Source organism: Paralichthys olivaceus, chromosome 5, assembly GCF_024713975.1.
Source record: "Paralichthys olivaceus isolate ysfri-2021 chromosome 5, ASM2471397v2, whole genome shotgun sequence".
Lineage (NCBI taxonomy): Eukaryota > Metazoa > Chordata > Actinopteri > Pleuronectiformes > Paralichthyidae > Paralichthys > Paralichthys olivaceus.
In genome coordinates, this window is record NC_091097.1 from 20,505,361 (window position 1) to 20,532,169 (window position 26,809).

Below are 26,809 nucleotides of genomic sequence, written 5' to 3' on the forward strand. Positions count from 1 at the left end.
TTATAATTGTGCACATGTTTCACTTCTTGCTAAGTAGCTGATTATTTCACACCGCCCCCTAAAAGAAAGAAATGATGAGACTTTTTTAAAACTGTTTAATTTTAACTTTTTTCACAATGCGACAAAATGTGCCCACAGATGAATAAATTAAAATTTTGACTGTTGAAACCACAGCAGCTTATAAGTGTCCTTAAGAGTGAGGAGGCCTTTGTTAATGAGGATTTCATTCAGCGTCTAATTAATCCTGTCTCACAAAATAGAATTTATCTTTGCATTCATATATAATTTCTTTTTTTCAGTATCTAACACACCTCCAGTGCATTATGGGGATTTATCTTGCATCCCCAGCAGGGGGTGATGTTCACACTTGACAAACTTCATTTCACTTGTTAGCTCCTGTGTTCTCATGATGCTGCGGTGGAAATGTGTTTTTGTGAATTTGTCACTGTGGTTGTGAGATTAAACACATGCTCTGTTTTATTCTTATGCTGATAATCTCCTTCAGTCTGACACAACGGATCTCTCTGTTTTGTTTTCCCGTGGTCTTTCATGCCCTGAAACCAAACACTGGACAGAAACACGATGATGAGCGAACCCAGACCCAGCAGACACACTGCCTGGATTTGGAATAGGAACATTTTTAATTTCATTACCAGTGATGCACCGGAGAATCAGCCTTGTACGCAGAGAACAGTGATGTGCTGGCCGGCTGCAGGACGAGCGAGGCACAGCTTCAGTCTCTGCACTAATGGATCATAATGGACTCATTTCAATATAGCGTGCAGGGACTGAGAGTGAAGGGGTGAGGTTTTTCTAAAATGCAGTTCACGCTGCCTCCTCAGCTGGGATCTGCTTTTAAATGTTTGGGATTTCTTGCTGATAAAAAAATTCAGAATAAATATCTGTATTCGAAAACAAATTTACATCCCAAATAAAAAAGCATCAGGCCAGAGGATCTCAAAGTGCGAGCAGGGTTAAATGGGGGTAAGATCTGTAATATACTGGAGGTCGCCTGCTGATATTGTCTCCGTGTGGTCAGTAATCAAGGAGACAAGCAGGTTTGAGTTAGACCGACTCCACATTCTGTGACTTTTGGGGAATGTTCCATCGTCTGCTGCAGTGGAGTCAGGAAATAAACCAGTGTAACCATAGGAAGGGTTTATCCACCCATCTCCTCGCGGCAAGAGAAAGTGATTCCAAATGAAATATTAAAATCCATAAACGAGTAAATCAGCCAACGGCCAGGAAGAAAAGCTGCACAGTTTAAAAATTCCTCACGAGTAAAACATGAGGAAGTGTCGGGGGATTTGTTGAGTTCCAGCTTCCTCCCTCATTCCTGAGCCACACAGAGAAAAGAACACACGTGTGTGTGTGTGTGTGTAAGAAAAGACGTCGGTGCAGCCATCACTAGTCCAGGGCCCAGTTTTTTGGAGCTGCAGTGAAAGTGTGGAGCAGCCCAGCAGTAATATGGCATGTTACATTATTTATGAGTCTGGGAGTCTCAAGCAGCTTTACTCAATCAGGTCTAATGAGGAAATGTGGACTTAAGTTGTCTGATCTGATGGATAGAGCATGAAAACACCAGGTCCTGACAGGATGTGCAATCTATCAAAGAACAAGGAAAACAATTTGCTACGACCACGTGTACGTTTAAGTCCCAGTAGTGATTTAGTAGGAATATAAGAATCCATTATGAATGTTCCAGTTGAATATTTTCTCTCCTGATCTCTGTCAAGAACTCATCCGATTCCATCTGTCGTCTCTTTGCATGAAACTCACTCGGGAGGTAACACGAGGTCAGGGATTTGTGCGGTGTTGAAGAAACTGCCTGTTCGGTCTAAATGAATATGATGAATAACTAACTGCCCTCAGGCTCAAGGGTCAGGCCTCCGTTACTCCAGTGAGGTGAAGGTACGTGGATTAACATTTAGAGAAGATGTTATTTGTATTGATTCATTAACATCAGGTGTCTGTGGAGTGTCAATAGACCTGGAACACGGACGGAATATAAGACGGACGACGTGTCGCCACTTCTTCTGAAAGTCCAGAGAGGAAGTCAAGATAACACTGACATCTCGGAGTCAGGGTCGGTGCAGTGCTGATGGAGCTGTGGGAGTTTACAGTCTTTTTAATTCATTTAAAAAAGTTTTTATTAGATATTTGATGATACAGATATCGTGAGTGGTCGAGAAGTTGTTAAATATCCAAAGTTTTTCTGAGCACGTGAAAATGTGTTTTTATACAAATAAAGATAAATTTGTTTTACCCAGAATAACATCGGAATAGTTTTATGTATTTATTATTTTAAATGAATGTGTTAATCATTTCGTTTTTATTTCTTCAAGAAAATTAGTCTTTAAACTTACAAATATGAATAGTGTGAAATGTATCATGGTATTTGTACATATATATATATATATTTATATATATAATATTTATATCAACTGATTGGCCCAAATATTTTTAAATATTCTAAAATATTTACATTATTATTATAATTAAAATAAAATAGCTCACGAACACTTAAAGTTTCAAGATGTGTGTGTGTTGTTTCCTCAGGGCGTGTACGTCAGTGTGGCGCCCGAGCGCTCACGTGCACACGCAGCGCGCAGTGCACGCCCCTTCTCCAGCCTCTGCAGTGTGAGTGAGCTCTGTGCACGCACACACACGCACGCACGCACGCACACAAATACACACACACACAGGAGAGATCCGGGAGCTGCTCCAGTCCAACACACACACACACACACACCGGGGGAGGAAAAGGAAAAAGTGGCCACTCGTCGAGGGAGGAAGGAGCGTCGACTGCTGCTGGAGCTGCAGGTTGTTTAGGATATTTCAGCTCCACAGCTCCTGAAGCATCGAGGAAGGTCTGAGGAGTCGATAAGGAGTCGAGAAGGAGTCGAGCTGTTTCTGTTTCTCCCTCCAGAAGGTGAGTTGTTGTAACTTTGAGCTTCGTCTGTTTCCTGCCTCTCACTTCACCTTCATGTCTCTGGATCACCACGAGCTGCTGCTCGGAGTGATTCAGGATCCTCCTGCTGCTCCTGCTGCTCCTCCTGCTCCTGCTGCTGCTCCTCTCAGCTGATGTTTCATTCTCTTCAAATTTCTGTGTTTTATAAAGAACATGATATAAAACTCATGTCCAAGCAGGGGCGGATCTAGGGGTTTTTCTGAACTCTGGGGGGGGGGGCATAAAGGTGTGACTGCAGTAAACACAGGTTTGAATTTGCTGATGGAAATATTACTCATGGTGAGAGTGTGACGTCAAATACAAACTAAAAACTCTTCTGCTTTTAAACCCACTAACATCTGACTTTTGTCTGCACTGAGTGGAAACAAGTTTTCGCTCTCTTCACGCTTTAGACGGGTTTTAATCAGCAGCGATGGAAACGTGACATCCAGGTGAACGTGCTAATTCGGCGAGGCAGTGGAACGGGAGAGCTGCTTTAGTTCCTGTAGCTTTAGCTGCATTTTCAAAAACCCACATTTATCCACTCATTTTGGTGTGAAACAGGAACAAGTGAGAAAGAGGACTGCTGACGGGACAGGGGGACGTCAGGGGGCCAATCAGATTTCCGCTGATTGTGTCCGAGCCACCTTTGGTTGTCAGTGTTTGTGTCTCCTAATGAGAGAACAGATGTGGCAGCTGCCAGTGGGTCAACAGTGGTTATCTGCCGTGGGTCAGGCCGCCGGCAGGATCCTGGCTTCAGTAAACAGAGCCAGCTGGAGGACCATCGTCAGACCCGTGCTCACCTCAATGGCCCCTGTTTGCTTTACTGGAGATAATAATCCAGCTGCCACTCTCAGCTGCTGCTCATCTACACATGGAGGATGTCCTGACTCAGGCTGCTGATGTGGGACCTCGTGGTTCTTCAGCTTGTGAAGTGAAGAGCTCGTTGTGTTGCTTTACGTTTCGTCTCTCTTTTTTTTGTTTTTTTTAGTTCATACTCGAGAGGGAACTTGACATTAGTGCAACTTGAGTTGAGGAACACGATGTAAACCTTCACACGTTCATGAAAAAGGGAAGATGACTATTCAAGAAATGTCCCGAGCTGCACAGTAAACATGACCAACATGTGACGGGGCTGATGAGAGAATCCGAGTTTAGAGAATAATATCATTTTACTTGGGGGGGGGGCATGCGTGCGGTGTGGAGCTTTAAATACACAGAAACGTACCAGGGAGACCCGACACGGGCGTCATGTGATTTCACTGGCCATGTCTTGAGAGATTAGAGAAGTTGTGTAACGCCATGAGAACAGTTTTCAGTGAGAATGGATCGTGGTTCTAGTCTGTGCACCTCCGAGCTTCAGACTGAACTGTGACGTGAAGTTCTTAAAAGAGAGACGTGTCTTAAAGAAGCTGTTTCGTTTGCAACATCCTCCGATAGGTAGAGAACCTGCTTCGTCCTGTAGAGGGCTGAGGGATAAATGTTAAATTACTGCCGTCACAGACTCTCCGCGGAGCTCCTCCGGAGGGTTTAGGTGAAGGGTGGTGCAGAGGAGGTGATGTGAGCTGTTCCTCCCACGTGCAGAGATTTTTACTCGGAGGAGTCCAGAGAAAGTCCGGAGCCCCTGACTCGGTCACACACGGCCCCTCTGGAGAATGTCAGGAGATTATCGGAGGTTCACTGCACACTTTCAGAAGTTTTTCCTCCCTCTCCTCTCTCCTCCTCTCCTCTCTCCTCCTCTTTCCTCTCCTCCTCTCCTCTTGATATCTCTGTCCTCCATCTGGTCAGTTAAAAGCTGGATGAACTGACCGCTCTGGCCACTAATGGTTCTTTCTGGCAGCTGAGTCCCAGTCTCGTCTCCATGGAGATGAGACTCTCCATGGACACTCCCGAGGACACTGGATCTAGACTGTGTGTGTGTGTGTGTGTGTGTGTGTGTGTGTGTGTGTGTGTGTGTGTGTGTGTGTGTGTGTGTGTGTGTGTGTGTGTGTGTGTGTGTGTGTGTGTGTGTGTGTGTGTGTGTTTAGACGTATGGACTACGTGAGCTCGCTCCTCCCTCTGCGTGGATGAGTGACACTGAAAGGTTTAATGCCGGTGATGTCATATCCGCCAGATCCCAGTGACGTGACTGAAGCAGATGGAGGACCCTCCTTTAATTTGATAGCGTCGTTAGCTGCTCTTAACTTTTTCACTTTAATTAAAAAGCTGTTAAAAGTGTTGGGACAGGATTCCACTGATAACAGATGTATTTCTGACCTTTCTTTGATTCAATAGCAGATAAATCAGTGCCACGCTTTTGTATTATTATTATCTGATAATCAATATTTCTATAAATCCACAGAAAACTTGACTCTGATTTGTTGTTTACTTTAGAAGGGCCACGACTTTCCTTTAGAAGAGACCAAAACAGAACAAATGCAGGTTTGAATGATATTTAGATCTTGATTTTATTTCTTCTCTCTCTCCAGATGGCATCAAACGACTCGCGGACACAGCTGCCGCCCGCTCAGAAGGACGCGGCCGACCAGAACTTTGACTACATGTTCAAGCTGCTGATCATCGGCAACAGCAGCGTGGGAAAAACCTCCTTCCTGTTCCGCTACGCCGACGACTCCTTCACGTCCGCCTTCGTCAGCACCGTGGGCATCGACTTCAAGGTCAAGACCGTCTTCCGCAACGACAAGAGGATCAAGTTACAGATCTGGGTGAGTGGATGAAAGACTTTAAATTGTTGATGTGAGGTCATCTCCTTCACGCTTGGTCCAGGGAAGAGTTTACGTCCAGTGCTGCTCCTGTTCTCAAACTTTTCGACCACATTCTTGAATGAAGACAGGAAAAGAAAATGTTAAAAGGCAACGATATAAGTAAAGACAGTTAGTAGTTAGACTTTTAACCGTCGCTGCCAAACGTTACAGGGTTTCGACGGCTTCTTAAATCAAGGATCTCTCGGAGTTGGATCCAAGTTATCGTTAAAACGTCCGGATGTCTCAGCCTCTGCTGTCTTTCATTTTGAGAATCGTTGTGAATGACAGATGTTCAGGACTTTTACATTTTACTAAAAGATGCATCTTCACCTCCTGCACATATTCTACATCCATCCATCTCCTCCATCCTGTGAGGAGGCTCCAGCCAATCCCTGCGGACTTTTAGGGGCGAGAGGCGGGGTTCATCCTGGACAGGTCGCCGGCACATCACAGAAACAAACACACAGCCACACCCACACATCACATCCCCCACTATAAATCCTGTTGATATTGTTCCTGCTGTTCAAACAGATGATTCATTTGAACCAACAACGTGTGAGTGACTGTGCGATACACAAACTGTGGCTGAGGTGAATCAGCAGCAGCAGCAGAGGAGCACACACCAAAACACACACTGTCCCACCTCCGCCAGCGTGTCTCTGATGGAGGACATGCAGCGGAGTAATGACTGCAAAATGATGTGTCGGCCGCTGATGTGGTTCAGCGGAGGTTTCCAGAAGCCGGACATGTTTGTGCCCGCTCTTGACTCGGCTGCCGATGGCGTCGGTGAAATACCAAGAGGCGTGTTATTTCCTCGGGTCAGGAAGCAGAGGAAGTTCCCTATCACCGTCTCTCAGAGCCGTGATGAGGACGGACTGTGGTGCGTGTGGAGCTGGCGGTGCAGTGTGTTTAACGGGTGTGGGAGCACAGGGACATGTCTCGGTGTGTGGCGTTAATAATCAACCCGACGGTTGAAGTCGTGTTCGCTCTCGTCGGACATTTAACAGAGGGGATTGTGGACGGTCCTGTGCCAGCTGCTGTGGCCTCCCTTTGTGTTTCACTGGAGCAGACGAGCCTGATAAGACGCCACATGGCCCCGGCTCAGTGATTACACACAACTCAATGTGTTCTCACTGTGTGCACGTATTGTTTACATCCCTGCTTCTGTGTCACGGAAATGTGCACACACACACACACACACACACACACACATAGAGCTTGACTTCCATTCATTAAATAAAACTTTCCCCATCACTCACATTTTACCTCTAACCTGCAGAACTAAAGGCCAAACGGCCCTTACCAGAAGGTTGCTGGTTCGATCCCAGCCCTCCTGCCCACCTTCCACATGTCAAAGTGTCCTTGCGCACAAGTACACACACCTTTGGCACACATCCACACGTATGTTGCAGCTAATGTAAACACAGGTGACGCACGTTTAAAGATCATTGTCCCGGTGATGTCTGTGGCCGTGCACACGTCTGATTTAAAGGATGCGAGATAAAGATGGACCTGGAATATTTCACACTTCACTTCAAGGGAAGCAGCCGAGACAGGAAGCGGATTCTGAATGTTGCATTGTGGGAGAATAAGATGGTAAAGTGTGCAGCCCCCCTGCCCCCCCCTGACTCTGTGTCTGTGTTGTAAAGTGAGACGGATCATTTAGGCCGATCACCCAGAGCGGTCCAGGCTGTAATGGAACATTCATAACCTTCAATGGCCTCTGGTTACCTGGACAACTATCTCCTCCTCCTCCTCCTCCTCCCCCTCCTCCCCCTCCTCTTCACTGTGAGGAAAACATCTGATAAACACACACACACACACGATGCAAATGAAGGACTCTGACTACCTGCCTGATTTTTCTGTTTCCAGCGTCCACAGCGACTGTGACATCAAACACAGCCTCCGTTTAATTAGAAGATGCGTCTGATAAACAGGTCGCTGGCTGAGGCTGCAGGTGCCGACACCACAGCTTCCTCCGCCTGCGTCACGCTCGCGTTTCTCTTATCTGCGTGATTCTCCTCGCCGCCCGGTTATTGATGGAAGCCAGAGGTCCTGGTTGATGCGGGGCGATTGTGGCAGCAGCTCATATCTAAATGCCATCTGCTGGTGGATCGTGTTGACTCGAGCAAGTGGCAGAGAAGAGAGAGAAACACATGAAGGTTTCACACAGTCCAGTTGTTTCTTATTCACAGGATCCAGATGTTCAAAATACTCATTACAAGTTTCCCTGAATAATGATTTCAGAACAAAGGAACTTGTTTTTCCCATAATTCCAGGAAGTGTGTGAAACACAAACAAACACACAACTAACTGCATTTACACGTCTGTGTGTGTGTGTGTGTGTGTGTGTACGTACAAACATTGCAAATATGTGCTCAACACAGAAAATATCCACCTCAAGGCAAATAAACAGTCACGTGGATGAATAAATATTGAAATATGAGATATAGAAAATAAAAAATAAAATGGTACCTATGTCAAAAGATTATATAAAACATAAATATAAACATACATATGGTTTATATGTATATTAACATCATACGGACAAATTTAACACTAATATAAAATCCTTACATTTAAAAGACGGGAGCATCAACAGGCCACAGTTTGAACAATGGTGCCACCTTGTGGTTTCAAATTATAAATTGAACTAGAAGGCCCAACATTCCTCTTATGAAGCCACGTTTAAATTCACCAGCTCTGGATCTTTATCAGGATCTGCACCAAGTTAAACCCTCTCTATCCCTGTAAGTTAAAGAAAGTGAAAACTAAAATCCTGGATCAGGCCCCCTGATCTGGATCCACACCGAACTTGAACTCATTCCACGTCCACGTCCGTCCAGTAGTTTCTGTGTAATCCTGCTAATTTACAGACGAACAAACAAATGGAGACAACAAAGTAACACAACAACTGCCGTGTGTGTGTGTGTGTGTGTGTGTGTGTGTGTGTGTGTGTGTGTGAATGCAGGACACAGCGGGCCAGGAGCGTTACCGCACCATCACCACAGCGTACTACAGAGGAGCCATGGGCTTCCTGCTCATGTATGACATCTCTAACCAGGACTCCTTCAACGCTGTGCAGGACTGGTGAGTCCGTCATGTTTCACATCCACACCAGGAGCGAGGAAGAGGAAGTCATTGCTCTTTTCCATGAACGGCGCCATCATGTGGTCGGTTATTTATTGCTCATGAGTTGATTCCTTGTCCCTTCGCCTACTTTTTTTTTTTCCCCACACACCCAACATGCACCACATGTATGACGCTACACATTAAGAGGACCTGAGGTAAAGTGTGTGTGTGTGTGTGTGTGTGTGTGTGTGTGTGTGTGTGTGTGTGTGTGTGTGTGTGTGTGTGTGTGTGTGTGTGTGTGACCTGCAGGGCGACACAAATCAAAACCTACTCTTGGGACAACGCTCAGGTGATTCTTGTCGGTAACAAATGTGACCTGGAGGACAACAGGCTCGTGCCCACAGAGGACAGCCAGCGACTAGCGGAGGAGCTAGGTGAGAGCTCCGTGTATTATCTGTTGCTTTGTGTATTTTATGTATATTTTAACATGTGTACGTGTGTTGGTAGTAAATCTAATGACCGAACCACCTCTGTGCCGCTGCTCGACTTCAGGCTTCCAGTTCTTCGAGGCCAGCGCGAAGGACAACATCAACGTGAAGCAGGTGTTCGAGCGACTGGTGGACGTCATCTGCGAGAAGATGAACGAGAGCATGGACGGAGACGCCAGCCTCGTGTCCAACCACAGGAACCAGGGCCTCAAAGACTCGCCTTCAGAGAGCAGTGGGGGCTGTGCCTGCTAAACACACACACACACACACACACACACACACACACACACTGATACTCCTACATGAAGATCAACTCCTTCTTTGCGCCTCAACCACGGAACGTGCCGAACCGCTTCCTGTCTCTTCGCTTTGCTTTGCCCACACGTCTCAGGACAGACCAGAGGACAGTTGGCTTTCAATCATCAGCCCAACACACACACACACACACACACACACACACACACACACACACACACACACACACACACACACACACACTCAAGGATAAAGAATCATACTTAAGTTTAAGTTCTAATGAAAGTACACACACAACTTTGTCACAGTGACGACTGGTACTCTCTAGCTCTGTTCACGTCTTCGTCTTCTACGTGTGTCGCTCCACTGTCTCATCCTGAGATATTTATTTTATTTTTCATTTTTGAGTCTGTTGCATCATCACACATGAACTCCTCCCAGGCTCCTGCAGACTTTGTAACGAGGGGGCCCGGGCGGAGAAGGTCAGCAGAAACTCTGGAGGTTCTCACACGTCTCGACCTTCAGCTCTTAAAACATTTTTTCACGTTCTCCTTATATACGAAGTTTAAAACCAAACACTTGTCTGCGCACGAATCGTAAAGCTGCCGCTGCTTCTCTGATCTCAGCACAAAGACTTTGAACACGTAAACAAATGAGACGTAACTCAAAGATTTTACACTCGCCCTAACTTTAGACAGAGCCACGCTAACGGTTTACATCTGTCTCCAGTCTTTGTGCTAAGCTAAGCTAACCGGCTGCTCTGACTCTTTGCAAGAAAGCCAATAATCCGCTAAATGTTTAATTACCTCTTTTAAAAGAAATCAGAACCCAGTGAATGTTGGAAACACAATTTCCTGCTCTGTGGATAAATAGCGACGCGTCGGCTCAGTGCAGCCAAATGAAATCTAAGCATAAGACGTCATGTTGCCTCCTTCTCCGCCAGATCATTTCTGTGGTGTGACATTCTGAGTCGTTATCTCACGGTCGATCGTTCTAAAGACGACAGATGGAACTCAACAGGATGTCATCATGAACCTAATCGTGCATTTTGAATCTCGGTATCAGACTCGTGCTGCTCTGTGCCTCCTGTTGTCACGCAGGGACACTCTCACAGCCGCTGGGGAATTTTTACTGGTGATCGTTTTGCTCAGTGCTCGTGTGAGGAAGTCGTTTAACACTGGTGTCATCGGAGGTATCGGTCACATGGTGTGATTGGCACGTTCCCTGCTTTGTGCCACCTTGACACCCACACACACACACACACACACACACAAAGTTCCCCTCACCGCTGCACGGCAAAACCGCTGACATGGCAAATATACAATACTCAAAAACTTGAGGATTTACAAATAAGTCAATTAACTTTATCTTCATATCCAATTAGATTCTTGTCATTCTGAGTGTCTAAAGTAATTCCAGAGTTTTTGACTTTTCCCTGCAGCTGAAACCTGCGTCCACATTCATGCAGTTGAAATTTGAATTGCAACACAAATCACGAATGAAAGAAAAAAACATAACAACCTACATAACGTTTGTTTTTGACCATCGCTGGCCACGCTGCTGACCAGTAACCGTCAGTTAGTATCAACCACAACCTCTCCGACATGATAGCAGCCTCACGTTTTCATGCCAAGGCCCGTTGCCGCACATCTAGGGGGCCGGGCCACAACTGGTGGTCAGCCCCCTCCCTGCTATTGTGTTAGCCCGTGGTCACTTATCTGTCGTGTCCGTGTGTGCTGCAGAAGACTTTATAGATTTTACTGACATCAGAAAGCTGGTTCCATCGTCTCCTCTTCCGGTGCAGAGGTTCACGCAGACACCGGCTGACACTACATTTGTGTAGAAGCGCTGAGCTGTTTTGAGATGTGTTGTAATGAAATGTCAAAGGAATCGGAGGCTGAACCGTGTCTGTGACGGCTTCACTTTGGCGGCTGCTGCTTGAAAACGTCGAATGTGCTGAAGTTGTGCCTGGAACCACCGTCCACTGGACTCACACACGACACTGCTGTTGTACAGACACGTCTGTAGCATCCAGAGCTGCTCGGAGTCTGGTGTGTTTTCTTTCTGTCTCCCTGATGTTTATGGTCTCTTTGATTCCTGTATCTGTGAGTTCTGGATGCGTTGGATGGAAGCCTTGTGAAAAAACTGCATCTTATAAAACAAAAATTAAATTGAACATGTTGAAATGTGTGAAAATAAAGAGTATATTCATTACAAAAGGGAGAGGAATTGTTTTCAGATGCTTTTTCTCTGATTGAAACGTGGTTTGTTGCTCTCGCGGCCTCTGAAGTGTAATTTATGACCTTGCATCCAACCTCCAAACCCCAAAACATCAGGCCAGAGTATTCTTCAGGTTTTATCTGAAGAACCAGAGAAACCGCACTCTGCCATTCTCCTCCACAACAATGCAGATTTCCTCACCCTCTTCTTCCTGTTACCACAGCCACCTCTCCTGCGCTGGGCCTCCGCAGGAACTCATCTGAACATGTGTTGTTCACCAGAGTCTAAAGGGAGTGAACGGAACAAAGCTGCCGTCATTGTTGTCTCGTGAATGCAGTACATCTTGTCTTTTGCATCTCTTCTCCCTCCTTCAAGTGATGCAAAGAAGCGCAGAATTGATGGGGATGGGCAGCTACACACCCCCCGGGCTACTTATCATGGGTGAAGAAACAGGGTTGTCTGCAGCTCTGATAATGCTGCTGAAAGAAGAAAACATGTGGGTGCAGTCAGCAGATAAGAAACCGTTTAGGTCTGCTTCTTGAGGCGTGTGGAACTCTGCGGCCACCGATACTTGAACACATACAGGGATTAAATTGGCCCAGAGCCAGTGGGGAGATGAGAAACTGCGTCCTGTACAGTTCACGTACTCAGGACATCTTTAAAACAAATACATAGAATAGTGTTTGTACTGGCTACTTTCCAAAAACTCACGTGATCTATCAAAACTTTCGTGCGCTTTTACGCACGGCACGAGTCCATTTGGCATTTCACATTCCTCAGCCACTAACAAGTAGTAACCATCAGTGAGCACGTGATTCCCGCCCATCGTCCGGAAGGTGAAAAGTTTCGTAAGCTGCCCCCCCCCCTCTCCCTCACTGACTCTGGGAGAATGTAAACAGCTCAGCTCGACGCGTCTTATCGCCAACGAACAGGCGCGTAACCGCGCTGCGCTGTCCACGATATCTGAAGGAAAAAAAACAGCCTCCCCCTGCGAGAGCTGCGACAGACGCGTCTGTGGCAAGTTAGTGTTCAGTGATGCAGGCGGACAGCGAAGTGTTTACGTCCACACAGAAGACAAAAGGATGACATGTGAGCACCTGAGCAGAGTGTTGACACTTTGCGTTGTATTCTGCGCCACGCGCACAGCTGCCAACGCGCAGGGCGCACATTTCCACCAGAAAGGTACAGTAACATTTCAGTAAAACAGATCTGAGTGAATTTTATGTAAAAAAAAACAAACAAAATTGAGTAAATTGTCATGAACCGCTTTTAAAAAGAAAGTTTCCATTGTTGGACTTGGAGACTTTATTTCGTGTTGATGATCTGCAGACCCACATGGGCTCTTACACATGTCGGTTGCCCCCCCCCCCCCCCTTTAGTGGCTACGCTACTGAAGGAACAGCCAGAAAACCCCAAGTGCTTTGCTGAAAGCAAGAAAGACTTAACATGTTTCTGGGAGGAAGACGAGGAAAAGGCTGGTTCTGTGGATCAGTACTCCTTCACGTACACCTACCAGTAAGTCTCAACAACAGAGTGTACAACATGAACAACATCACGTGGTTCACACTGGCAGTTTTTATGTTTCTGTAGCAAATGGGCTATAAATAAAAATATCTAAAATTGACAGAACAGTGTGGTTAGTTCATTATTTGAAGTTTCACCGGCCTGATATTTAAACAATATATCAGACAAGACACAGAAGAAATCCAGTCTAGTGTTAGATTAAATTTCTTAGTGACCTCATTCAAGTGTCCAAATTTGAACGCACGGTGTTTGTGTCTCCTTCTGTCCTGAGCAGAAATGAAGACAGCCAGCGATGCCCGTTGAGAGTCGTCCCTGCAGCAGATGGGAAGACGCTGTTCGTCTGCAGCCTGGATGAAACCCAGCTGTTTGTCCAAATGGACATCCAAGTTCATCGGGAGACAAAACTGATCCACGATCGTATCCTCTTCATCGAGCTTGTCTGTAAGTTGGTTTTCTGGAGCCACTGGCGACCAATTCCACAAAGTGGTTCAGCAGAGGAAGACATATACATATATATATATATATATTATACATTATAAGGTATAATTTTCTATTTCGTACCTCTTGTCTCTCTGCAGTTCTTCTCGACCCTCCTACGAACTTGACGGTGAACAGGATGGGCAAACCGGGTCAGCTGAGGGTCACCTGGCAGTCTCCCTCTCTTAAGTACATGGACGACAGCATGTTGTACGAGGTCAGCTATGCTGCAGCGGACAGCCGCGCGGTACAGGTACAGTTCAGTTCATGACCTGATTACGCTAAGAGGTTGAATCGTGGACTTCTTTGATAAGCTGAGGACTCTCTTGCAGGTCGAGGAGGCAAGAGCCGCTTCAGAGTTGATCCTGAGAAACCTGCAGCCGGGTACAAAGTACAAGGTTCAAGTCCGTGTGAGGCTGGATGGGATTAGCTACAACGGCTACTGGAGTTCCTTCAGTGAACCAGTGTTCATAGAAACGCTGCCGGGAGGTGAGTACTCATCTGTTCAAGCAAAAACAAAGACGCGTCACGTGTTGTGGTGGAGTCGATCTTGGAAACCTCTTGTGCACATCGGTTTAATTAGTTCGTCTTTCTTTGTTCCATGTTTCACTCTGTGCAGAATTTAACCCGCTCATCTTGTCGCTGACTCTCACCATCTCCTTCGTCCTCGTTGTGCTGTCTCTCACCATCCTCCTGTCCACACGCAGGTCGGTCAAAGAGGGACACATTCGCATTTCGGACTTTCTCACCACATAAACACATCTCTTCTGAGAGACTCTGTCTAACTCTAACTTTTGTAGGTTTCTTACAAAGAAGATTTGGCCGATTATTCCAACTCCTGAGAGCAAGTTCCAGGATCTTTTTACTGTTTACGGTGGAGACTTCCAGGTACGAATGAGGCCTCGGTCACATGAGTGGATCTGTGAGGCTGAGTTTAACTGATCCTCTCTCGTGTTTGTGAACAGGAGTGGTTAGGCCACACCAGTGGAGGCTTGAGGTTGACTCCAGCTTTCTTCTTCTCAGAGGAACGCCCCTCTCCTCTGGAGGTGCTGTCGGAGCTCAGTCTTCTCCCCTCTCAGCCTCTGCCACCCAGGGTCTCCAGAGCTTCACCCGCAGACAGGAAGGAGGACGTGGACGCGAAGCGGCCGGATGAGACAGAGACGTTAGAGATGGACAATCCAGCTCTGACAGACGGATGGAGAGCAACGCCACGCGACCACTGGCTGATGGACCGCTTGCGTGCGCTCCACCAGCACCCGATGCCCTGCTCCCAGTCCTCTCTGCTGGAGTCTCAGGACACATACGTCACTCTCAGTAACCACAACCACAGCGAGGGCGAGCACCTGGATGATATTCTTGAGGAGACCTTACCCCTCGAGGTGCTTTTTGCCTCCAGGAAGACTGCACTGTGTGAATCCCACTCTGACCTGGGGTCAGTGCAGCAGAGCTCCGGTTCAGGTGGTCTTTCGTCCAAGTCCAGCTTCGAGTTCCCAAACCAAACCTGGGCCCCCCAGGACCTGGGGTACACCTACATGGCTGTGGCAGATTCTGGGGTCTCTATGGATTACAGCCCCATGAGCAGAGTGGACGATTTCGGGAAAGTGGTTATCTACGCCAACGACTATAAGAATGAGATCCCCTCTCACAGGAGGCCCTTCCTGCCAAGGCATCAGCCTGTGCTTGATGACGGCTGAGACGGAGCTGAGCTGAACCGGCGGCACGTGGACAGAGACTTAGACGGAGGGTATCTGGAATTGTACCCACAACCACATGGCCTCACAACAACTGTTAAGAAAGGCGTATCCAGGATTCTGGCTCTGACTGACACACGGAGCTGACTCACACTTCGTGTAAGCCGAAGGGCTCCATGTCCATGTACATACCATTTCCACTTTAGCCAAGTCATCCCTGTTCTGTAGAGGACAGCTCCATTACATGGAAATGGCAGCTGGCAGCTTCTGCAAGGAAATATGTTTGAGATAAGTTTAGTATTATCTTTAAGCTTCAATAACCAACCAGCTTTTAAATTAAAATACCGAGTAGATGTACAGAAAGAGAACTTTACAGGCTGATGCATTTCCTTTTCCCTTCTCATATATATTTTTATTTTTGTCAACAAATCCCATGAAAAGACTTGAACCAAAAATCAACTGATCCTCATACAGATTGTTCTTCTGTAGCCAAAGTCTAATTAGCTCATTCCTCTGACCTCCAATTTTGTCTTAACAAGTATAAAATTAATATATTTTCATATAATAAACAATATATAAAACAAATATATTTAATATTGCAACAATTTCATGTATAATACACTTAAACACACAACTGAATGTGAAACAGCTCATGTTTGGTTATTAGCTTTCAGCACAATTAGCTTCAAAGTGCTAATACTTGATGCGGTGGTGACGTTCGTCTCGAGGGGAACATGACAGAGGATTTAAATTAGAATCCGTCCTGTGGTTCCTAAGACGCTTCAGTTAAAAAAGTAAATGTCACACTGTTGGACGCGTGAGTCAAACACACATTCCTCATGTTTAAGATCTGAGCGTCTGGACGTAGGTTTGGGAAGTTGGAAAATATTGGAACACCGACGTTTTTCTTCATGGGATTTGTTGACAATAACTTTCAGCCTCAATTCTAAATCACTCTCACTTGAACTGGGCAGTTACTGAGTCAGTGTAATTTACAAACCTGATAAAACTGTATTTGTAAATATCAGTATGGTGTTTTTCTTGTATTTTAACACAGTTGTATCAGAGACTAATCAGAATCGGAAGTTGTTGCTATTCTCATAAACACATATTCCTAAGCAAATAAAATACTACTTGTACTGTAGGCTGTGCAGGAAAAGTTTGAATATTCACTCTCAGGTAGCTGTAGATGGTATTTAAATCTAATTTAAGTCATCTAAAGAGTAAAGCATACATGACACGTCTTAACAGAGTAACATTCAGATTTACTGCAGTTTTTTAATCAAACTGAATCATTTCTGTGTTTTTTTTTTATGCTTATTTGCTTTTGTGGCTTTGGAAAATATTTGTTTACTGGAATTGTAACTACTCTTAAAAGTATATGAATATATTTCTACACATTTCTGACTAATATAATAATAATAACAGCAGTGTGATTAACAACTAACTGACAACTAAAGGCTTGAAAGTCAAAACTCACTCTCCAAGTTGTTTAAGTTGTTCACAGCAGCAGTTCATCCACCCCCCCCCCCCCCATGACAGTCCTTCAGTGTATCACAGTGGTGACATAGAAACGAGTCAATCAATCTGCATGTCTTTGGACGGTGGGAGGAGAGAAAGAGAAGAGGAAGAAAACTTAATAGTTTTTTTAGGATTCACATTTTACATGTTTCCTAATTGGTATTTTACTAACGAGTAGTTCCTTCAATGTTTTCAATTCTCAAACATTTAAAATATTTCTCTCTTGGCCGTGACATTGTTGATTTTTCAAAATAAGTCTTTTCTGATGTGTAAACTACTTTAACTGTGATATCATTCACTTTAGTTCAGTTCGTTCATGCTTGTGATTTCCTCTCAATTTGTATATCAATGGTTTTCAACCAGACTGGACTGAATCCTCAGGTTGTGTTGTGTTGATTAAGGGAAGAAACATTAACATACTAAAACAAATATATGTATTTGTATTTTATTTGAATATGCTGTGTTTTATTGACCTTCTGTGTAAGAGTTTTTCTTATGTTTGACAAAACCTTAATGCGATTTTAAATTTTAACACATTAAACATTTTACATCTACAACCATTGTGGTCCATTTAAATAACAGCACATGTCATATATGACTTTACATTGAACCCAATGAGCAATAAAGTGAAATGAATGAAAACACATAAAGATAAGGTGTCACAGTGACTGAGGCCTGTTAAACTGGAACAGGCCTCAGTCACAAAACAATCCCGAAGTCAACCATTTAACTTTCTAATAATACCTCACTGCTCAAGTTCTTGATGCAGATGATTCAAACTGTCTTAAACTCCATTAAACCATCGGGATGAATCAAGAGCTTCCACTCCCGGGCAACAGCCGGCCTGTCCTCACTGTCTTTGGAACAGGATGCCTCTGTGACGCCTCTGCCAGAAAGGTAAATGTGCCACAGCTGCTGCAGTCCAGCTGCTGCAGCTTCATATCCTCTGTCTGGGTCCAGAGTGCAGCGGACCTGGAAGTAACGATCGAGGACATTGAGGATGGGATCTGAAGCGGAAGGCTCCCCGTCCACTTCCGACTGGAAAGAGGCAATGATGCGACAGGGGCCTGAGCTCGAGGAGCGCCGCTCCAGGACGCATGTGAGAAAGGTGGCAGTGTCACAGAGCAGCGCAGACAGGTGGGCAGCACACGACTGCTCTCCTGGGTGAAGTTCCCTGTGGCTGCCGCCTCGAGAACCAAACAGGAAGCCCTCCAGCCCCTCGACGATGATCAGGGAGGGAGGAGTGGGAGACGTGTTGCTGGACTCGTGAAGGGCGGCCAGCTGCTGCAGGAGCTCCTCCACCGTCTTGGGATAGCAGAACTTGATTTTCTTTAAAAAAATAAAAGAGAAAATACATTAACTCACAGAATTTGAGTGAAGCTCATCTGCAGTGCATTTTGAACTACAGCAAAACAACTGTACTCTCCAAACTAGATATATAAGATAAATATATAAGAATACAGAGATAAACAATACAACACCTTCAGACTCTCTGGACTCGGGACGAGTTTCTGCAGAGACGCCGGGAGACTCTGGATCAGTGTCCGGGTGAAGAACACCACCCTCAGCCCCGCGTGGGAGGCGGCGGTCACGGCCGCCAGCAGCAGCACCGAGCGGCTGACGCTGTTCTCCCCGAGCAGGAGGGCGCTGCTGCGGGTCACTGGTGGAGGAGGAGAGTCCCTGAGCTCCGTGTGCGAAGCGAAGGTCCTGAACACCAGGTTTAAAATGTCCGTCATGTCAGAAACATCTCTACATCACCGACACCGACGCTGTCACTCAACTTCCACCGCTCTTGTTTACATGTGGCACGGTGGTGTTCGGGCTGCTGCTGTCCGGGGGGAACAGATCTGTCTATTGAAGGTTCCGCCGTGGTTCTCAGCGCGCAAAGTATAAATAGTATAGTAGTATATATATATGTATATTATATATAGTAGTATATGTATAAATATATATAAAGTATATAAAGTTGACGGGTACCTGCCGTGGGAAGAAACTCGCCTTCACCGCTACTTCCGGTTAGGTCTCGTACAACTTCCGGCTCGATCACAACATCAGCTGTTGTGGCCAAGATGGCGCTCAACCTGACGGAGCCAGAGGTTCCTCTGGACACCGACCAAGCTGGGGACCCGGGGAAATGTGCCCTGAGACGCTGCAGAGGGAGACCCAGGCTCACGGACACAGACCGGGCCCAGAGGCGCCTCGAGTCCCGGAAGAAGTACGATGTCCGGAGGGTTTATCTGGGGGAGTCCCACAAACTGTGGAGCGAGCTCCGCAGGCGGACTCGACTGAGCGACGCTGGACTGGCGGAATATCTGATCCTGCTCAACTCCACGTATGGAGACAGCTACCAGGAGACACACTGCGGGTGAGAGACCCAGCTACACACCATGACACGGTTAGAGAGAGAGAGGGAGGGAGAGGGAGGGAGAGGGTGGAGAGAGAGAGAGAGAGAGGGGGGCACAGACAGACAGAGAGAAAGAGAGAGAGAGACCCAGCTACACACCATGACACGGTTAGAGAGAGAGAGAGAGAGAGGGTGAGAGAGAGAGGGTGGAGAGAAAGGGTGGAGGGGGGGTACAGAGAGACAGACAGAGAGAGAGAGAGAGACCCAGCTACACACCATGACACGGTTAGAGAGAGAGAGGGAGAGAGAGGGAGGGAGAGGGTGGAGAGAGAGAGAGAGAGGGAGGATGGATGGAGAGAGAGAGAGAGGGGGGCACAGACAGACAGAGAGAAAGAGAGAGAGAGAGAGAGACCCAGCTACACACCATGACACGGTTAGAGAGAGAGAGGGAGGGAGAGGGTGGAGAGAGAGAGAGAGAGAGGGGGGCACAGACAGACAGAGAGAGAGAGAGAGAGAGACCCAGCTACACACCATGACACGGTTAGAGAGAGAGAGGGTGGAGAGGGGCACAGACAGACAGACAGACAGAGAGAGAGAGAGAGAGAGACAGACAGACAGAGAGAGGATGGGGGGGGGGGGTACAGAGAGAGAGGATGGAGAGATAGAGGGAGAGGGGGGCCACAGACAGACAGACAGAGAGAGAGAGAGAGAGGATGGAGAGGGGGGATACAGACAGAGAGAGAGAGGGAGGGGGGGGGGGGGCGACAGAGAGAGGGAGACAGACAGAGAGAGGGTGGCACAGACAGAGAGAGACAGAGGATGGAGAGGGGGGGCACAGACAGAGAGAGAGAGAGGATGGAAAGGGGGGGCACAGACAGACAGAGAGAGCGAGAGACAGACAGAGAGAGAGAGAGACAGAGAGAGTTAGAGACAGAGGGAGAGAGAGACAGAGAGAGAGAGAGACAGAGAGAGTCCAAGGAAATATGGGATGCTGGATTAATATCCACCTGTTGATGGTGAGAGTCAGAGTTAGGAGATAAACTCAAAACTATGAGTTAGTTATTGCGAATCATGAGATAAGTCAGATTAATGGGACAGTAAATAAAAATCATTGGACAGTAAATCAGAATTATGGGATAGAAAGTTGAAACTATGGGATGTTAGGTCGTTATATTATTAGTTTAGTTCTTCTTGACTCTTTTTAATCAACGTGCTTTTGCTTTTTCAGGAAGAAGATTGTTCCAGAAGAAGTACAACAGAAAAAAGGTGAGTGGGGCCGTTAACGGATGAAGGGGGGGGTCGGGGGTTAAAGTCACTTTTAAGTGAAAATATTCGGCTTAGAAAATAATCATCACATTAAGTTGTAATTGTTCAATTTATTGTGAGGTTCTTCACTCATCGGTCACTTCCTCTTGTTTCCCAGGCAGAAAGGAGAGTGTGTCGAGCCTTCAGAGCCTCGTGTGCTGGTACCAGGAACACTCCCGCTCCTGCTCTCACGAACCGCAGCTCAAGACTCTGGAGCTCCAGCCCAACTTCTCCACTGCCGCTCTGTGGCAGTGTGACTCCAACCACTCTTTTGTGCAATACCTTTTCTCACCACCGAGGGAGGCAAGTGACTCTGAACAGGAGGAGGAGAATACCACAAAAGCGGACTTGCTCTCGGCTAAAAGCACAGTGAGCAGCAGGAGGAGGAGAAAAGAGACTCACAAACTATTCAAAGGTGCAGAATGAAAACTTTATTCTTTGCCTCATTTAGAGTTTTGTTGTTGATGTCGTGTGCAGACTAATCCTGAGGTCCTTCATGATCAACACATTATTTTTACTCTTTTCTGTAGATGTGGGAGAAAACGAGGATGTGTCTGAGGTACAGCATGCAACCACGAGCCCGATCGAAGACGCTGTTTCTCTAAACCACCAGACGAGTGTCGAGGCTTCTTCCAAGGACGTCCCGCTGATGGGGCAGCCTGTGTGGGAGATAGAGATGGAAGAACAGCAGCGCTCCCCCGCTGCAGCATTTGTCTCCATCTCCTCAGAAGAGGAGGCCGAGGATCTGAGGCAGAGCAGAGACGGAGGGGAAGGAGAGAAACTCAGAGAAGAAGAAGAAGAAGACGACATCAGGACCGTACCACATAATTATAATTGTGTTACCATGACAACACCCTTAGCTGACAAACTGGAGAAGACGGACGAGGACTCGGTGCCGTCGCAGAGCTTGAGCGGCCACGTCGAACTGTCGGTCCCATCAATCCCAGCGCCCATTCAGGTCCAAGAGCAGAGTGAGCTGTTCCACCCTCAGACTCTGCAGACGGTGGTGACCAGCTGTGAGATTCCTGAGCAGAGGACGTCTTTGGAGGGCTCACAGGTTGGGGAACACGTGTTTTGCAGAGAGAGGTAGAAGTACGCATGTTCAGATCTTACAGTTTTTTTTTTTTTGTCCTCCCCAGTTAATTATAATCACTGGCCCCAGCTACGAGGCCCTGGCATCAGAGGGCATCCAGCTCAACATGGGCGGAGGAACCGTGGAGGAAGTCACCTGCACAGTCATCGGGGGCGTCACCTACAACCAGGTTTGCTCCTGTGACTCAAAAATGACCACAGCGGAGGACGAAGACTCCATGACAGGTGCGCTACACCTGGGTGCAGGGCGCTGGACTGTGAATATCATGTCTACCTGTAATTCTTACGTCTTTAGTTGAAAGTATCCGTCTTTCATTTTGTGTAAGAATCATGTTTAACCATGTGGTGATGTTTGTTATATATTTATGTTCCATACGCTGCTTTCACTGAACTCCAAATAATCCCCTGACATCCTCTGGAGGGGCTGCACGTGAGAATGCTTTCTCCTGTCGGCCCCCAAATAGAAACTGATGACTTGATGACATTCTTACACACCACAGATGCAAAACTAAAGGACGGACGCTGTAAAGAAAAACATGTGAATTTAAACGTCTGAAAACCGCGAAACAAATATCCCGTCATGATCTGCACTGAAATAACCAGGATGCTGTCGATGATGAGTGTGATGATGAACATTAAGATGATAAAACAAATGACAGGGTGAAGTTCTCAGTGGGGATAATATCCTGTTTCACTTTATATCCCCTCTCGGCCTGGCTCCCTTTAACTTAATGTCATGATGTTGATTACAATAAAAAGCCATCAGTCCAAAAGTCAGGGGACATTTTAGATCCAGACGATATCTGCATGTTGTAATATCAGACTGTTCTTCTGCAGGTTTGAGTGACAAACAGCTGCTGCAGCCGGCTGATGCTCTGGAACTCAGTGGTGACAGAGAACTGCAAAGGAATCTGAGCAGGTTTGTGATGTTTACACTCTACATGGTGAAATCCAGAGCAACTCCGATAGATTGAGGATTTGAGGACGAGGACCGCTGCAGTAGTTGTCTTCTTGTCCTTTTTTGTTTGCAGTGTCAGGTCAAAGAGAAACAGACGAGGCCCAGTCATCGAGGCGGACGGGATGCTCAAGATGTTCCACTGTCCGTACGAGGGCTGCAGTCAGGTCTACGTAGCGATCAGCAGCTTCCAGGTACAACGAGAGCTCACGTTCCTGCCTCCTGCTTCAGTTTGTTCAGCTGAAGATTGAAATCATCCTTTTGTTTTATTCGCTTTAGAATCACGTGAACCTGGTTCACAGGAAAGGGAGGACCAAGGTTTGTCCTCATCCAGGCTGTGGAAAAAAGTTCTACCTGTCAAATCACCTGCATCGCCACATGATCATCCATTCAGGTGAGCTGGTAAACTGTTGGAATCTCAGAATCAGACACTCATCTCTGCAAACCTCCGAATGTAACTGGGTGTTTTCTCACAGGGGTGAGAGATTTTATCTGTGAGACGTGTGGAAAATCGTTCAAGCGAAAGAATCACCTGGAGGTTCACAGGCGGACCCACACAGGAGAAACGCCACTTCAGTAAGTAAAGCTTTTTTATTTTGACGCAGTTTTGTTGGACAAATGTTAAACATCTAGAAATGCTCATAATCACTCTTATCTTCCCCCGTTCCTTCCGTCTCGTCTCCTCACCCACGTCACCCGTCAGATGTGAAATCTGCGGCTACCAGTGTCGCCAGCGTGCCTCCCTGAACTGGCACATGAAGAAACACACTCCAGAAGCTCACTACAACTTCACCTGTGAGTTCTGCGACAAGAGGTTCGAGAAGCTGGACAGCGTTAAATTCCACAAGCTGAAGAGCCACCCAGATAAGCAGGCGACCTGAGGCGCTCGAGCAAACGCTGCTGACAGGAGCTGGAGAAGAACGGGTTCATCCTCACTAACCGAAGGAAGACTTCCAGCGAGGACAGAGACGTTCCTCCGCCGGGGTTGTGTTGCTTCTCTCGTCCAAGAGGTCAAGGATCGCCTGTGAACACAAACAGTGGACAAGCCACTCTGACTGCTGTGCAGGAAACAGCAAGAGAGAAAATCTTAATCCACTGTTAATAACTGACCATCCGATCCTGGTGACGCAACCGTAACCAGACTTGGCAGCTCTACTCCGGACTTTTAGAGTTTTGGAAACGCTGCTGGTCCCGTTTTTTGATTTAAAAAGTCTAGACGGACAGAAACAGCCTTTTTCGGTCACAACGTAGCCTTCGCTGATTCGTCAGGCTCCTGTCACATGACCCCCTTCTGTAGGAAAACAACCAACGTCAGCCTCGGCGTCCAGTTTAGAACACAACATGGAGAATCAATTACAAGTGTTACTGACCCTGTTGTCTTTATTTGCTATGATACAACATATATTATTTGAGCAAACTGACACCGACCAAACGGTTTCTGTTTGGTGCTGTTTTTCTCATTTCTCAAAATCAGTTAGTTAATGTTTTTTTGGGAGCTCGTCTGGGATTCTACGATATCGGTAACGTTAGCTACTCTGCCCTGCTCCTACCTGGGTCTGAGAGAGTCCCACAACAAAGCCTGATGTTAGCTGACGTAGCATCGCGCTCTTCAAACACACGGTTAATGTTAAAATCCTCCTTATGAAGCCGTTTTCTTTCCATGAAGATGGAATGCGTGAGATACGCAGCTAACGTTGAGCAAAGTCACTTTAGGGCAAAGTAACAATCTAATCTTACATATTTCCTTATCGTTCATTAAACACAAGAAGCTCTCACAGGAATATTTAGACACTTTCTTTAATCCCATGTTTTACACACGGACATTTAAGTGCTGAGGCTTTTTGCCTGGGACTTGCTGCTCTGCCCTCTCAGTGGAGGACAGGGGACAGTGTTTTCAGCAGCGTGTGGAGCTGATATGACTCGGCTTAATCGGTTGCCTGGTAGTTTCCATGTTCTTCCCGTGTTTGCGTTGGTTTTCTCCGGCTCCGTCCCACAGTCTACAGACATGCAGACGGGGGTTCGGTTAATTGGAGACAGAAGAATGGTCCTTTAGGGATAACGTGTGATTTAAATATGATTACTTGGCCCTTTAATACACAACTAAGAAAGATTATTGATGACAAGCAGTGCGGTGGGTGAAGATATGACTACTTGCCGTGTGCTGCGTACACTTGTGCTTGTAGTGACACATGTCGGCTCTTTCATGTCAGTCGTTGAAATGTCAGCATCTGTTGCGTGGGACACGAGCCTCCATCTTACGTTGTGGTCCTGACTTACAGGAGCAGATGAATCCTGTAAGTCGTAGTCACGGGACAATTTCTCAGGAAAATTCACCTCAGTCGTCCCGTTCTTGTGTCCTGTCTGTATTTCAGTTCCTGACTAATGATTCACTAAAAATACGAACATGACTCATATTTGCATTCTGTCGTTCTTCACAAACGGGTAATCATATGCAAAGTCACATGCATGATGCACTGAACTGTGTTTGTTAGAGTCGGGGATGAAGTGTGGGTGTGTGGAGAGACTAGGAAGGAACATGCTCGAAACAGTTTTATAAGAGAACCGAGCAAAGTCATGATAAAATGTTAAGTTTGGTATTTTAAAGGTTCAATATTTGAATTGATGGAATGTAATTGAATTTGCGAGGATGCATTATTTATTAGTTTTCTTCATACACACCCATTCCACACCCGTTCTTATCAGCTCATTCAAAATGTCACTTCTCTATTATCGTGTCGTGAGTGATCATTCGAATTCTTCTGGAGTAAATCATCTATTCTCAGTTTTTTCTTCCATCTGTCACTCTCAGGATTGTGAAACTCAGAGTGAACATCATCCTGTGCAATCAATCAATCAATTTCTATTTGTACAGCCCATATTATTATATATTATGTTCACAAATCACAATTTGCCTCATCGGGCTCAACAGAGTCGACTACAGAGAGAAGAAGCTCCCAAAAATAACTTTAAAGTTAAAAAACAACAGTAGAAAAACCTCAGAGAACATCAACAAAATTACAATATCTACAACATTAATGAGAAAAAACAGTTTCTATAGCATAAACGAAGAAGAGTTTCAATCTTTAAAGTATTTTTACAAAAGGAAATGACAGATGAAGGGAGCGACATCATTGAAAAAGGTCAAGAGTTTAAAGAAACAAGAAGGAGTCACACTGTACATCCATTTAAACTTTTACAAATGAGTTCAAGGAGAAAGTTCATACAAATTAAATACGGATAGAATTCTGTGAAGTTATGGTTCAACTCATCGCCTGCAGTCGACCTGGATGAGTCAGATTTTAACTTTGAATATTGGATGTGTGCAGCTTTGCATGGTAACAAGAGGACATTTGAACTGAGCCTGACATGTTATGGTAATGATCGGAGTCTACGCTCTGTTGAGCTTTGTGTAAACCAACACGTCCATCACGTCACCAAGACAAACACGTTCTTTTGTGCCGCCGTGTTTACTGTAGAGAAACGCATTGTACCAGTAATGCTCGAGTGGCTCCTCTTTTTTTCACAGTCGGGATCAGAGTCCAAAATAATATCTGGAGGTTCCTTGACGATCTTCCTCCTCAGCAGGTGAATTTGGATTCATAATAACAATTAATGAAAGAAGAAGGTTCTTGGTTTGAATCCTGGTTTGGCCTCTGCACCCTCCAATGATAGGTGGTAAAGATGATGGATGGATGAAGGGAGGGGTGGAATGTGATTTGAGTCATTTCTGACGTTAAACTTTAACAGGGTTGGTCCTAAGACTGACCCCTGTGGGACCCCAGAAGAGAAAGAGAAAGAGCATCGAGGAATGTTCGGTTTGCTTTTATTTACACATGCAGTGTTTTTATTTCTGTTGTAGTCATGGTTACTGGTTTTTTTCTGGCCCGTGTCGTGTCCCTCATATTTACACACGGTGTCTTTCATCACGATGAGGAGGATGGAAGTAAGAGAAATGCCTGTAGCTTTGAGATTTATCTGTAAATAATGATTTAATCTTTTTTCAAATCAACAACTGAAGGCAGAGGCACTCAGGTGAGCTCTCTCTCTCTCTCTCTCTCTCTCTCCCCCCCTCTCTCTCTCCTCCCTCAGGAGCGAGAGGCCTGACTCCATGGTGATGTGTGTTATTACTCAGCCGCTTTGGAGACGCCCACCTGCTCCCTCCTCCCCCCCT

General features: G+C 46.1%; 5 protein-coding genes and 1 long non-coding RNA gene across 12 annotated transcripts in view; 4 read left to right on the plus strand and 2 right to left on the minus strand.

Moving 5' to 3' along the window:
- The window catches only part of tmem205 (transmembrane protein 205), a 2,956-nt gene extending 2,470 nt beyond the window's left edge, over positions 1-486 (plus strand). For all 4 annotated transcript variants that reach the window (XM_069524541.1, XM_069524539.1, XM_069524542.1 and 1 more), the window contains exon 4: positions 1-486. This exon is cut by the window's left edge and continues 521 nt beyond it. The gene's annotated coding sequence lies outside the window, so the exon portion shown is untranslated.
- Positions 487-2,694: 2,208 nt separating this feature from the next.
- rab3db (RAB3D, member RAS oncogene family, b) lies at positions 2,695-11,732 on the plus strand. The gene is made up of 5 exons (XM_069524538.1): positions 2,695-2,932; positions 5,419-5,655; positions 8,666-8,784; positions 9,076-9,200; positions 9,319-11,732. The coding sequence occupies exons 2-5, from the start codon at positions 5,419-5,421 to the stop codon at positions 9,504-9,506; spliced, it is 669 nt and encodes a 222-aa protein (XP_069380639.1). The 5' UTR covers positions 2,695-2,932; the 3' UTR covers positions 9,507-11,732.
- Positions 5,373-9,435, minus strand: LOC138407654 (uncharacterized). Of its 3 annotated transcripts, none has more exons than XR_011240991.1 (3): positions 9,295-9,435; positions 7,548-7,817; positions 5,373-5,768 (listed from the first exon to the last, which is right to left on the minus strand). It is a non-coding gene; the product is annotated as an uncharacterized lncRNA (long non-coding RNA). The 3 variants fall into 3 exon arrangements; XR_011240990.1 differs by having other exon boundaries at positions 7,544-7,817; XR_011240989.1 differs by lacking the exon at positions 9,295-9,435 and having other exon boundaries at positions 7,548-8,299.
- A 729-nt stretch (positions 11,733-12,461) lies between the features above and the next one.
- Positions 12,462-17,499, plus strand: epor (erythropoietin receptor). The gene is made up of 8 exons (XM_069524524.1): positions 12,462-12,911; positions 13,109-13,244; positions 13,528-13,694; positions 13,832-13,983; positions 14,063-14,219; positions 14,350-14,437; positions 14,531-14,618; positions 14,696-17,499. The coding sequence occupies exons 1-8, from the start codon at positions 12,812-12,814 to the stop codon at positions 15,422-15,424; spliced, it is 1,617 nt and encodes a 538-aa protein (XP_069380625.1). The 5' UTR covers positions 12,462-12,811; the 3' UTR covers positions 15,425-17,499.
- Positions 14,831-18,793, minus strand: swsap1 (SWIM-type zinc finger 7 associated protein 1). Of its 2 annotated transcripts, none has more exons than XM_020109917.2 (3): positions 18,424-18,793; positions 17,687-18,271; positions 14,831-15,688 (listed from the first exon to the last, which is right to left on the minus strand). In XM_020109917.2, exons 1-2 carry the CDS (start codon positions 18,676-18,678, stop codon positions 17,717-17,719), a joined length of 810 nt encoding a protein of 269 aa, XP_019965476.2. In that variant the 5' UTR covers positions 18,679-18,793; the 3' UTR covers positions 14,831-15,688; positions 17,687-17,716. The 2 variants fall into 2 exon arrangements, with proteins under 2 accessions (XP_019965476.2, XP_069380637.1); XM_069524536.1 differs by lacking the exon at positions 14,831-15,688 and adding an exon at positions 16,919-17,016.
- A 124-nt stretch (positions 18,794-18,917) lies between these two features.
- Positions 18,918-25,050, plus strand: znf653 (zinc finger protein 653). Its single transcript, XM_020109916.2, has 10 exons — positions 18,918-19,307; positions 20,515-20,552; positions 20,710-21,006; positions 21,122-21,648; positions 21,731-21,908; positions 22,521-22,602; positions 22,715-22,832; positions 22,918-23,032; positions 23,115-23,214; positions 23,342-25,050. The coding sequence occupies exons 1-10, from the start codon at positions 19,012-19,014 to the stop codon at positions 23,517-23,519; spliced, it is 1,929 nt and encodes a 642-aa protein (XP_019965475.2). The 5' UTR covers positions 18,918-19,011; the 3' UTR covers positions 23,520-25,050.
- Positions 25,051-26,809: the final 1,759 nt, after the last annotated feature.

What these genes read in the sequence shown, in the direction of transcription:
- rab3db (XM_069524538.1), top strand. Translation starts at nt 5,419, where the DNA reads ATGGCATCAAACGACTCGCGGACACAGCTGCCGCCCGCTCAGAAGGAC. An exon ending in GGATCAAGTTACAGATCTGG is followed by an intron (nt 5,656 to 8,665) that starts GTGAGTGGATGA and finishes GTGTGAATGCAG; the next exon opens with GACACAGCGGGCCAGGAGCG. An exon ending in TTCAACGCTGTGCAGGACTG is followed by an intron (nt 8,785 to 9,075) that starts GTGAGTCCGTCA and finishes TGTGACCTGCAG; the next exon opens with GGCGACACAAATCAAAACCT.
- epor (XM_069524524.1), top strand. Translation starts at nt 12,812, where the DNA reads ATGACATGTGAGCACCTGAGCAGAGTGTTGACACTTTGCGTTGTATTC. An exon ending in CCTCTTCATCGAGCTTGTCT is followed by an intron (nt 13,695 to 13,831) that starts GTAAGTTGGTTT and finishes GTCTCTCTGCAG; the next exon opens with TTCTTCTCGACCCTCCTACG. An exon ending in CGGACAGCCGCGCGGTACAG is followed by an intron (nt 13,984 to 14,062) that starts GTACAGTTCAGT and finishes ACTCTCTTGCAG; the next exon opens with GTCGAGGAGGCAAGAGCCGC.
- swsap1 (XM_020109917.2), bottom strand. Translation starts at nt 18,678, where the DNA reads ATGACGGACATTTTAAACCTGGTGTTCAGGACCTTCGCTTCGCACACG. An exon ending in CGAGTCCAGAGAGTCTGAAG is followed by an intron (nt 18,272 to 18,423) that starts GTGTTGTATTGT and finishes ATTTTTTTAAAG; the next exon opens with AAAATCAAGTTCTGCTATCC.
- znf653 (XM_020109916.2), top strand. Translation starts at nt 19,012, where the DNA reads ATGGCGCTCAACCTGACGGAGCCAGAGGTTCCTCTGGACACCGACCAA. An exon ending in TACCAGGAGACACACTGCGG is followed by an intron (nt 19,308 to 20,514) that starts GTGAGAGACCCA and finishes TTGCTTTTTCAG; the next exon opens with GAAGAAGATTGTTCCAGAAG. An exon ending in CCACATGATCATCCATTCAG is followed by an intron (nt 23,033 to 23,114) that starts GTGAGCTGGTAA and finishes GTTTTCTCACAG; the next exon opens with GGGTGAGAGATTTTATCTGT.